The 12632-nt window shown below is 35.7% G+C and overlaps 2 protein-coding genes across 2 annotated transcripts; both read left to right on the plus strand.

Annotated features, from left to right (window-relative positions):
• LOC107609843 (probable 26S proteasome non-ATPase regulatory subunit 3) lies at positions 3755-7840 on the plus strand. The gene is made up of 8 exons (XM_016311889.2): positions 3755-3962; positions 4072-4262; positions 4908-5045; positions 5149-5285; positions 5376-5430; positions 5512-5622; positions 5820-6059; positions 7015-7840. Exons 1-8 carry the CDS (start codon positions 3884-3886, stop codon positions 7525-7527), a joined length of 1464 nt encoding a protein of 487 aa, XP_016167375.1. The 5' UTR covers positions 3755-3883; the 3' UTR covers positions 7528-7840.
• On the plus strand, positions 9228-11284 carry LOC107609844 (expansin-A11-like). Its single transcript, XM_016311890.2, has 3 exons — positions 9228-9551; positions 9650-9971; positions 10614-11284. The coding sequence occupies exons 1-3, from the start codon at positions 9416-9418 to the stop codon at positions 10921-10923; spliced, it is 768 nt and encodes a 255-aa protein (XP_016167376.1). The 5' UTR covers positions 9228-9415; the 3' UTR covers positions 10924-11284.

The following is a 12632-nucleotide window of genomic DNA, read 5'->3' on the forward strand; positions in this document are numbered from 1 at the left end:
TTTTCTTTGGGGTCCAATTTTGGTGCGATTAGGTGGTACAATGGGAACATATATCGCACACCTAAATATTCTTAAATGGAAAACATTTGGCTGCTGGCCAAAAGCTAATTGCATAGGAGAGAACTGATGGTAACTCGTTGGTCTCAAACGAATAAGTGTTGCGGCATGTAAAATAACATGCCCCAAACCGAGGTTGAGAGATTTGTTCTCATAAGTAAGGGTCTAGCAATTAATTGGAGGCGTTTAATAAGTGATTCTGCTAACCCATTTTGTGTGTGAACATAAGCTATTAGATGTTCAACATTATTCCATTAGCCATACAATAAGCATCAAAAGCTTGGGAAGTAAATTCCCCAGCATTATTAAGATGAATTACTTTGATTGGATTTTCTGGAAATTGTACTTTTAATCGAATAATTTGAGCCAGTAATCTCGCAAACGCCAGGTTGCGAGAAGACAATAAGCACACATGTGACCATCTCGAAGATGCGTCTATTAGGACTATAAAATATCTAAAAGATCCACATGGTGGATGAATAGGTCCACATATATCACCTTGAATCCTTTCTAGGAATTCAGGAGACTCAAATACAATCTTTACTGGTGATGACCTTAAAATTAACTTCCCTTGAGAACATGCAGCATAACAAAATTTACTAGATTTAAGAATCTTCTGGTTCTTTTGTGAATGTCCATGGGAGTTTTTAATAATTCTCCGCATCATGGTTGTTCCCGGATGACCCAATCGGTCGTGCCAAGTTATGAACTCATTTGGACTAATAAACTTCTGGTTTACAATGGCATGTGATTTAATTGCACTAATTTTGGTATAATATAACCCAGATGAAAGTGAGGGTAATTTTTCTAATATAACTTTCTTATTTGAATCATGAATTGTGATACATAAATACTCATGATTTTTCTCATTCATTGTCTCAACATGATATCCATTTCGGCGAATATCTTTGAAACTCAATAAATTCCTCAGAGACTTAGTAGACAATAGTGCATTATTTATTATGAATTTTGTTCCTTCGGGAAACAAAATTATAGCTCTTCCGGAGCCTTCTATCACATTACCTAAGCCAATAATAGTATTAACATATTCTTCTTTTGGCACAAGATGGGTAAAATATATATCACTTTTGAGAATGGTGTGCAAACTTGCACTATCTGCAAGGCATACATCTTCATTACATATCCTTGCCATTTTTTTCAAAGATAGGTAATAATAAAATGAGTAGTAATACATGTACAGTCAAATTGAATTCTTGATTGAAATTATTTCTCTAAGAAATACTGTACATAAAAATAATGTCATATACTAAAATTTTATTTCAAAATTCATAAACATTAATATATCATTATTTATATACATCGTATTTGAAACTTAAATACATAAAAAATAAAATTTAACAATAAATTCTTTACATTATTTATTTACATGGATACTTAACAATCCCACATATTAAACTATTCCATCATTGATCAAATGACCAATATTTCCTTTAGGATCCTCAAAGAAATTAGATACATCATAATGAGTAGTAGATTTTTCAGCATCATTTGAAACAAAATTTGTTTCTTTTCCTTTGTTATCCTTTTTCAAAGATACTTGGTAAAGATCGACAATGTGCCTTGGGGTACGGCAGGTACGTGACTAATGACCCTTTCCACCACAATGGAAACACTTATCCTCTGTTGATTTATTTTGCCCAAAATTTCTTTTTTTTATCCCACTTCTGGTGAGATCCTCTCTTGTGAATATAATTCATTTTCCTTCCATAATTTTTCTTGTTACTAAAACCTTGCCATTTACCTCTTCTGGGGTAATTTGCCGCATTTACTTCAGGAAATGGGGCGGCGCCAACTGGGCACGCTTCATGATTCTTTAAAAGCAACTCATTATTGCGTTCAGTAACAAGAAGGTAAGAAATTAACTCATAATATTTTTTAAACCCTTTTTTTCTCGATAATGCTACTGCAGGAGCACATTCGAGGCATGGAAGATTGAGAAAGTTTTCTTCAACATATCATGATTAGTTATCTTTTTCCCACATAATTTCATTCGTGAGGTGATTCGAAACATTGCAGAATTATATTCATTTATGGATTTAAAATCCTGCAGACGCAAGTGCGTCCACTCATATCGGGTTTGAGAAAGTATCACAGTTTTTTTATGATTATACCTTTCTTCAAGGTCTTTTCAAAGATGTGCATGATCTTTTAATGTGACATATTCATTTTTCAATCCTTTGTTAAGATGACGACGAAGAAAAATCATGGCTTTGGCTTTATCCTTCTGGGATGTATTATTTTCAGCCTTAATGGCATCTCCAAGATCCATTGAATCAAGATGGATTTCAGCATCTAATATCCATGATAAATAATTGTTTTCAGATATATCAAGAGCATTGAATTCAAGATGAGAGAGTTTCGACATAATAAAAATTTGTTACCTGAGTCTTCCTAAAAATTTGATCAGAGTCTCGTGTTGATAACATGTTGTAAAATAAGTAAGGAAGATGTAATAAAATAAAATATAAAAACACTATTATCAGTATTTACCAATACTATTATACTACTATAAAGATAATATATTAATATTATATTAGTAGCATATGAAGAGAGAAAGTAAAAAATACTTTATATTGTAGAAAGAGAAAGAGAGTATTTTTTGTTTTATTATTGCTGTGTCTTGTACGTAAGGCTATGAAGCCTTATTTATAGCTGTACAAATTCAACCTTTATTAAAGGTTGGTTTTCGTAATAATCTCAAATCTCTCTCTTGAAAACTTCAGCCGCCCATATCATTAATGGGCATACATCTCACATCCTTATCACAACAAAAGGGTAAATTTGCCACAATATATCGATACTATACTTGCAAACCTCTTATGGCCGATTTGAATTAAACTAATTCTAGGGTTTATTTGAAACGGTGATTTGGAATTGAATGCGAGTCTCAGACTTCTTGTAAGACAGTGTTCGACTTATTGTTGTGCTGAGGTGTCGCTATCCGAATTCCTCATGAGGAGGTTGGGGGTGATACTTTTAAAAGATTCCGATACTTAAGTTAGCAAAAGTTTTAGGCAGATTTTTAGTAGATTAGAATATAAATATACTTGAGGAGTGTCAGTATAATTATAGTAGATTTTTCATCATAATGAGTAGTAGATTTTTCAGCATCATTTGAAACAAAATTTGTTTCTTTTCCTTTGTTATCCTTTTTCAAAGATACATTATAGTAGAGTAGATAACAATATTTTAGAGTAATTTCACCTTTATTGACGGATAACTGTTCCTTTTATTTTAGGAATTTGTTAGAGTATATCTTTTAGTGAAAATAGAAATAGTAGAAGAGATTTAGAAGAGACAGTTACTTGTTTAAGTAAAACTATATATTTCTTACCACGTCCGACTTCTTTGGATGAACCCTTTATCCTTATTAGATCTGAGTTTATTTCTAGGCCAGGTACGAACAGTTCTAATATTTTAGGTTGTTTTCTGACCAAACAACACATTTAGGTTGTTTTATGGTGAAAAAGAAAGAGAGAATATTTTAGGCTGTAGGTACGTTGATACATAAGCCAGGCCCAAATATTAATCGGGCTTTTATGAGTGACGGTTCAGACGATTATTTCAGTCTGACAAAAAACTAAACGATTACTTCGGCCCAAAACTAGGATTTGGCCCATCTTATGCGGCACGAAACGATGCGTTTGGGAAAGACTTTGGAAGAAACAAGTGCCAGATGTGGACACACTTCTTCTGCTTTAGTCTTGTTGCTTGTTCCTTCCTTTTCCTGCACCGTGTTAGGGTTTGGATCAGAATCTCTCGTTTCTTGCCTTGATTTCAAAGTTAGAAGTAGATTCCATAAAAGATGACTCAAGATCTTGAGATGAAGGATCGTTCAACGCCTTCCAACTCTGTCTCCTCAGCTGTTCCATCTACTTTGCAGCGTAAGATTTTTACTCTCACTACTCCTGTTGCGATTTCGCATATTTGGAATTATGATTCCTACTTTATCCTTGTGATTTTGGATTTTTGGAACTCGATTCGAACTCGCAGATTTGAAGGAGATAGCATCTCTTATTGAGACCGGTTCGTACTCGAAGGAAGTTCGCAGAATTGCTCGTGCTGTTCGCCTTACAATCGCATTGAGGCGCAAATTGACAGCTTCCGTTATATCGTCTTTTCTCGATTATGTCCTCACTACCGGTTCTGAGGCTCACGCCAAATTATCTGCCTATATTCCCAAGGTAAGATTTGCTTACCTACATATCTTAGATTTAGGGATACTTCACTATTTAAAGGGATTTAGATGTAGATTTTTCCTCCTGCTAGGTGTTCATCTGAATTTTTCTTTTAAGTGGATGAGCATGGATAATCGTATTTTCGCCAAATTATGAGTTGCATGGATAATTTTGGCTCCTGGAAATTTGTACTACTAGTGGATGAAATAGCATGAAAATCTATTCCCCGCTTCTTAAACTATGTGTCATTACGAAATTGAATGAGTGAGTAATCTGCAAGATAAATAGCTTGAGTTCAATACTTTACTTTCTGGTCATTAGGTCATACTACTTTGGTCCTCATTATACTAAAATGCTTCTGTTGACTTAGGAACATTGTTCTATTATTGAGTGTGATTGACGAAGTGAAACATTCTTTTAATTAAAATGTCTAAGATGGGTGTTCACCCTGACTAATTACGCAAGTGTGGAAATTTCCCATGGTTGCTTTTGTACATTGATAATGAATGAAGAGGCTGGGAACAGGATGTCGGTCAATAAGGACTATTTTTTTCACCCGTCTCTGTGTGTGTGTGTGTTGTTTGGTTATTTTCTTCCTAAGCTCTTATTTGTTGCAGTGGTTTAATTATAGTCTTGACACTGATTGTATAGGATGAGGATCATGAGATGGAAGTGGATGCTGCTACGTCTGCAATTCAAACGCCAGCTAAACATTTGTTGCCGGAGATAGAAATATATTGTTACCTGCTTGTACTACTTTTTCTGATTGATCAGAAAAGGTACAATGAGGTTGGTGCCCATATTGCCTTTTTTTTTTGGTTTGCTCCCTCCCATCCCTACTAATTGGCATCTGATTAAATGCTAATGTTGCCTTGATTTTTTGCCCCCTTAGGCCAAAGCTTGTTCGTCTGCAAGCATTGTTTTGTTGAAGAATCTGAACAGAAGAACTGTTGATGTTATTGCATCAAGACTGTACTTCTATTATTCTTACAGTTATGAGCTTACAGGAGATCTTGCTGAAATTCGGGGGTGAGTTAGATGCTTATCTATGTAGTGTATTTATTGAGGAGGTTTACGGCTTAATTTATTTTACACGAATTTTGGAATACTTGTTTTCAGAAACCTTCTGGCTTTGCACCGTATTGCTACTCTGCGCCATGATGAGCTGGGTCAGGTTTGTTTCAAGCTTACCTGATTCTTAATGCATAAGCCACAAGGGCACACAATCTTGTACTAACGCAGTGATGCACTGCAGGAAACACTTCTAAATCTGTTACTTCGTAACTACCTTCACTACAATCTGTACGATCAGGCCGAGAAGCTGAGGTCCAAGGCTCCACGATTTGAAGCACATTCAAACCAGCAGGTATTGTAATTTTTTATTGTGTGTTGAATAGTGATTTGGTTTGGGGGGAGATATGGCTTTTGTGGCCATTGTGTTGAACCTTAATGATTCTTAGATTTAGTGTTTTAGCTGTCCCAATTTGTTGTTGGTGTTGTTGTCAGTCTGTATTCTAGTTCATTTTCCTTCACTTATCCATGTTTGTGGTATTTCCCTTTCAGTTCTGCCGTTATCTCTTCTACCTAGGAAAGATTCGTACAATTCAGTTGGAGTATACTGATGCAAAAGAGTCTCTCCTCCAAGCTGCCCGAAAAGCTCCAGTTGCAGCACGTGGTTTTCGAATTCAATGTAACAAGTGGGCTGTGATAGTGCGTTTACTGTTGGGAGAAATACCCGAGCGAACTGTGTTTATGCAGAGAGGGATGGAGAAAGCTTTGAGGCCTTACTTTGAACTTACAAATGTAAGTTCACTTTATCCTGCAAAGTTGGCTGTATTGTTATCTCTCAACTAGTTATGATATCATGTTATGTGAACTTGACCAGACTGATTAGATATATCAGACTGTGACCTCAGAACAGATCTGCAATATTGGGGAAATTGAGATATCCTTAACTCCTTTTCTTTGTTCAATATAAACTCCTAATCTCCTCTCTTCTCTTCCTTCCTTCCATGCATAATTAACTGGAAGTTGAAATTCATGTGCTGGCTCACCTTTTAGTCTGTCTTCACCTATTTTTGGTTCTGGTTTTATTTTTCGTCTCCAACAGACCTGTTTCTATTACTCAATTTCACCATTTGGTGTCTTTTTCTTTTTCCTTGTCATTGTTTCTTTTCTTTGCATTAGTCATTTCGTGCTTTAATTCAATTTACCTGTTATTGCAACATCAATCATTCCATACATTTCTGGTAAAACCATATTTAAAAAAATTGCGTGGAAGAAGCTTCATAAAAAAATTATTTACTGAAGGTTGGATAGATGTTAATTGTTTCTATACTTTGAGGTAATCAGTACCACTCTGGCCATTGATCATCTCTAATCTTTAAATATTTGTTTTCAGAAAGTCCTGTTATTGGGTATTTTAATTTTGTACTGAAGGCAATAGCCCACTGATAAATCTCACTTGCAAAACAGATATCTGAATTACTAATCATCACTTCATCATTACCAAACAGAATTCCATGCATTTGTTAGTATTCTTTGTGTGTGTGTGTGTGTATGTAGTTCCAGTTCCACAATGCTTTATTGGAAGGATATTTCATGAATAGCTGAACACATAATCAGTGTTGTCATTTGATTGCGGGGTTCCCCTTGTCATACCAATCTAGTTATAGCTATATTCTTTCGTGGTTCTTAGTAATACTATTTGCTGCGGTACATCTTTGTGGTTGTGTTGGCTAATGCTGTGGAATTTCAGGCTGTCCGGATTGGTGACTTGGAGCTGTTTAGGAATATTGCAGACAAGTTCGCTACCACCTTTAGTACCGACAGAACCCATAATTTGATAGTTCGTCTTCGGCATAATGTCATCAGGACTGGTTTACGCAACATCAGCATCTCCTATTCCCGCATCTCACTAGCTGATGTTGCTAAGAAATTGAGGTTGAACTCAGCAAATCCCGTTGCTGATGCTGAGAGCATTGTCTCAAAGGCTATCCGCGATGGGGCGATTGATGCTACGTTGGATCATGCAAATGGGTGGATGGTTTCTAAAGAAACTGGGGATATCTACTCGACAAATGAGCCTCAACTGGCTTTTAATTCTCGGATTGCCTTCTGTCTTAATATGCACAATGAAGCTGTTCGAGCCCTTCGATTTCCTCCAAACACGCACAAGGAAAAGGAAAGTGCTGAAAAGAGGAGAGAGAGACAACAGCAAGAACAAGAATTAGCTAAGCATATTGCGGAGGAAGATGATGATGAATTCTGATATCCATTGTCCCGTTAAACTTATCCAGCTGCAGTCAGGATCTCTTTATTTTCAATCTTCTCTCATATTTTTCGTACTAAGAACTTCCATTGCCATTTTATTTTGAAAAGAATGATTTATTCAATTGCTAAGTGGAAGATATCTGGAAATCTTTTAACAAATTGAAATCGTTACTATGCTTTTCATCCTTGATGACGACTGTGGTTTTTAGTAGTATTGTTTGGAGATGTATGCCTTTAGTTATGAAAGAGAAAAATCAACTATTTAGTATTATCATAGTGATTTTATCCAAAATGTTAATCATTTGAAGGTTTTTTACGGTTTGTTGAACTATATAATGTGATAATCTCTCTCGACGGTTTAGTTCAGTTTCTCATCCACAAAGCTCAAGAGACCCGTTTTCTGTCGTCCTGGTTGCGGACACTGGTTTTATCGAGACTCTGGAAGCTTGATAAGTCTGAAGCGAAATATACTTTGCTCGAGTACACATTTTTTTATTACAAGATAATACTGGATCTAGTTTCTCAACTTGCGAAGAAATTGTTTTTATTTTGTTTTTAAATTTTAAAAATGTAATTAATGTTTGTCTTTTAAATAATTTTTTATGCACAAATGTTAATAGAACTGTTTATTAAAATTTGTTCTCTCAAAATAAATGATAAGTCGTTGTTTTTAGATTAGTTGAGCATCAAAAATAAAATTATATTGTTTTACAGATTTTAGTATGATAGTTGATTGTCTATTGCAGTGTTTTTTTAATATTTGTGTGTTAAAAATGATCTCAATTCTCAAGGATTAATGTAAAATATTTATAAGATTTAAGAAGCTGACGTTTTGTTAGAAAAATATTATTTTAATTGAAGAAACACAAAACGTCATTGACGTTTTGTAAATGGCCATAGTTGTGTTCAACACACAATTTGGTTCATGATAAAGGATTTCACCTCTAGTAATACAATATTAAAAAGAAAAAGTTCCTAAAATGACTAGTATATTAAATAACATCGTTCCAGTGGATAACTACTTTCTTCTTTTCCTTTTTTTCATGGCAACCAAAATAATGACTTTCTCGAAAAGAGCAATTGCTTGCTTTTTTATAACCACAGACTCGTTAGGAAATAGGAACTTTCAGGTCGGTTTGCTTGACGGATCTGGCTTATCGCTGAATAGCATCGTTAGATTAGATCAGGTAGATGTCACTTTCATAACTTTATAATATTCATTTGAATTAAATGAGACAAACGGGCGTCCAACAATCAATTATGAATTACGCGACTCCGTACTCCCAAAATTCTAGGTGGCCTACTGGATATTCTTGCTATAGCTAACTAAAAATGACACCCCCAATAGGAAGCATTTTTCAATGTGACCGTGGGTGAATTGGCTCCAATGCATAGACTGTTGCGTCTCTCTTGTGTCCAGAAATAGCTACAGGCCAATTAATAAAAAATAAGGCGATGGAGCAAAATTGGGAAAGATAGACAGAGAGAAGACACGACCAAATGGGGTTGTGGGTTTCTGATAAGTTCACGCCTCCTGTGGGGCGAGGCATGTGGGCTTGAAGGGTAAGTGTAAGAGAACAGAACGTGGGAATTATTGAATGCATGACGCTCAGAACTCTTCAGATTTGGACAGATCAATCTAGTACAAACAATTAACAAATAATAATTTTAATCATTTATTTGATTGCTCTCTTGTTGCAGCGCTCACATGGGCCTTCGTTGCCTTACCGAGTCTACTTTTGTTCCCTTATAAGAAAGATTACCTCTGTGCTTGGAAAGGACTAACGAATGTAAAGAGAAATTGAGTAACCGCATTCACATTTCTTTTTTCTTGCTCTAGCTCAACTACATCTCACTGTGTCTTGAGCATTCAGTAGAGCAAGACAATGGCTAAATCCATGCTTGTTTTTGCTACCTTCCTCTCATTTTGTTTTACTACTAATACTTGCGCCTTCTCACCTTCTGCATGGACCAGCGGCCATGCAACTTTTTATGGAGGCAGCGATGCCTCAGGCACAATGGGTAAGCCACACTGCTTAAGGATGAAAAATTAAGAGTAAATGATTACAAATGTTAGTATAAAACACATTAAATATATTGTGTGTTTTATGTGAGTGCAGGAGGTGCTTGTGGATATGGGAACCTGTATTCAGCAGGGTATGGTACTAGAACTGCAGCATTAAGTACTGCTCTGTTCAATGATGGAGCTTCGTGTGGTGAGTGCTACAAAATTATATGTGATTTTCGAGCAGATCCTAGATGGTGTGTCAAAGGAACATCCGTCACCATAACAGCTACCAATTTCTGCCCTCCTAACTTTGCACTTCCCAACAACAATGGAGGCTGGTGTAACCCACCGCTCAAGCATTTTGACATGGCTCAACCTGCATGGGAAAAAATTGGCATTTATAGAGGAGGGATAGTTCCCGTTCTGTTCCAAAGGTCTGAACATGTTCTGTCTTTGACTCTTTTCTATATCTTCTTAGGTTATCTTTGTTATGCCACTTTTTATTTTTAATATGGAGGAAGGTACGGGGTGTAATAGCATTATGGAGAATAAGGGTGTTTTTCCTGCATGTGGTGTCAGGAGGCTGAAATCGGACCGAAGAATTTAGAGCAAGAAACTCGGACGGTCCGATTAGAGGAGATCTACAATAAACTCGGACGGTCCGATTAGAGGAGATCTACAAAAAAATAATTTTTTAATAAAACTCGGACGGTCCGTTTTGATTTAGACGGTCCGATTTCTCCTTGTCTCACACCTGTGTCTAACACCTGTATACACCATAACCAAGCACAACTCACACACTCCTCCAATATAAAAAAAAATTAGCCTTGTTAAGCATCTTAAGATAAAGCAACCATTGACATTAAAATCAAAAAATGAGTTAAACTAAATATGTGTATATAAATACATGATGGTTGATTTGGTGACTGATTTTTAATATACACATGGCATTTTTAAAGATCAAGATATAACTTAAAAAACAGGATAGAAAATAAATTTTTATTTTTATTTTTTTTATGGGAAAATCAGATATGTCAATACCAAATCACATGAGCGCTTTCATTATTGTTTTGCAGGGTTCCATGCAAGAAGAAGCATGGAGGGGTAAGATTCACTGTGAATGGAAGAGACTACTTTGAGCTTGTGTTGATAAGCAATGTGGCAGGAGCTGGATCCATCAAAGCTGCGTCGATTAAAGGATCAAAAACTGGATGGATGACTATGTCAAGAAATTGGGGAGCTAATTGGCAATCCAACGCGTATTTGAATGGCCAATCTTTGTCCTTCAGGGTCACAACCACTGACGGCGAAACCAGACTCTTCCAAGATGTGGTTCCACCAAACTGGTCATTTGGACAGAGTTTCTCTAGCAGTGTCCAGTTCTGAAACGCTTTGTTTCATGATTTTGGAATTTCTCATGAATGGCAGAGGCGTGGTTTTAATTTTATAGGAGCAGCCCGCCAAACCCATGAACTGTTCTTGAAGGTCTTAATGAAGAGGCTTATATATGAAGTCATACGATTTACGCGCTTTGTTATCAATAAGAAAGAGTGATATGTCAGCTTAGGAGCAAAGAACAAATATGCATTTTACATAGTTTATATCATACTCTAGATTGTTGTCCTATTGATATGCATAATGTTATTAGATTCTTAGTGTTTGTATCTGTATTGTGGGGGAATTAGGTGAAATTCTATGCTTGTGTTAATTTGAGTTTGAGTTAACTTCTTGTGTTTTGCCTGTTAAATACGCTATACATTATGCTCTTTTAGCTGAGGTTCATAATGGTTCAAGAGAAAGATTTTAGTCTGATTAAAGCACACGAGTTAATAAAGAAAATGGAGAATTAGCGCATTAGCTTTTTATGTCACACTTATATTGCTGCACATGTTTAAGTGCTGAGAGGAAAGACATGAAATCAAAAGCACAAAACGGAAATAATACTATTGTCATGTTCACTCTTTCATTCACGAACAATATTGCTAAGTGTTTACTTTGTATGATAAATTTATAAGTATCGATACGTTTAATATATAAACAAATAATAACAAGCTTTGTGAAATTTATTTTTCACATTAGCATCTAAGTTTTTTTTAAAAAAATATATATTATATCACTACTTTTACTAAAATATCCTTTTAATTAAATAAAAATAAAAAATATTTTTTATTTAATTTTATAAAAGTCTTAAACATCCTTACTTTATTCGATTAGACAAAAATACCCTTTTAAATCAATCAAATTTTAAAATTCAACTAATCCTAATTTTATATTTTTAAATAATTTAAACAACAAAAGAAAAATATATCTGAGAAAAAAAAATATTCTTTCAACTGAGTTTCAGACATCTTCTCAAGTTTTATCGTGTTCTTCTCTCCTCTTCATATCTCTCTCTCTTTCTCTCTCTCCTCTTGGAGCTCAGTCTCTCTCATCTCTCTCACCGTAGTGTCGCACTGAAACTCTCTCCCTCTCTCGTCTCCGGTCTCACAATCAAGGTCGCCGTCGCTCTTCATGTCATCGGTCGTCACCGTCCCGCCCCAAGTCGCGCTCGCGCACCATCCCTACGCTTCATCACCATCATCAGCCTCTCCCTTCCGGTAACTCCCTCTCTGTGATTTCTGTAATTTTAATTATTAAAGCATTGTTGTGATTTTTGTAATTAATGTAACTTGGTTTGATTTCTATGATTTTATATTAGTTGTTGTTAATTTCTGTACAATCACCTCCATGCTTAGCCCAGAGGGAAGCTCGTGAAAGATACGAGACTGCCCCTGCTTCAGCTCAAAAGGGACCCTCATCTTGTTCTTGTTGTTGAGAATAGCCACCACAGGCTTCCAAGAAGAAATTGTGGCAGCATTTAAGTTGGAAGAAGCAAAATGGTGATTGTGGAACCCAGAAACAGAAACACTCAATATTGACATTGTTGTCATGCTTCTCTACTGTTTGACTTTTTATCCTTTCTTCAACCTTCACATCTCTTAGCTCCTTCAATCTTATCAATATCTTGTTTCCTTGTTGAAAATAATATTTTTCTCCATGGTGGACGGGAAGAACGAAGAGATGTCCACTTCCGAGCTATCTGGTGGGGCAAGGAT

This window comes from Arachis ipaensis, chromosome B07, assembly GCF_000816755.2.
Source record: "Arachis ipaensis cultivar K30076 chromosome B07, Araip1.1, whole genome shotgun sequence".
Taxonomy (NCBI): domain Eukaryota; kingdom Viridiplantae; phylum Streptophyta; class Magnoliopsida; order Fabales; family Fabaceae; genus Arachis; species Arachis ipaensis.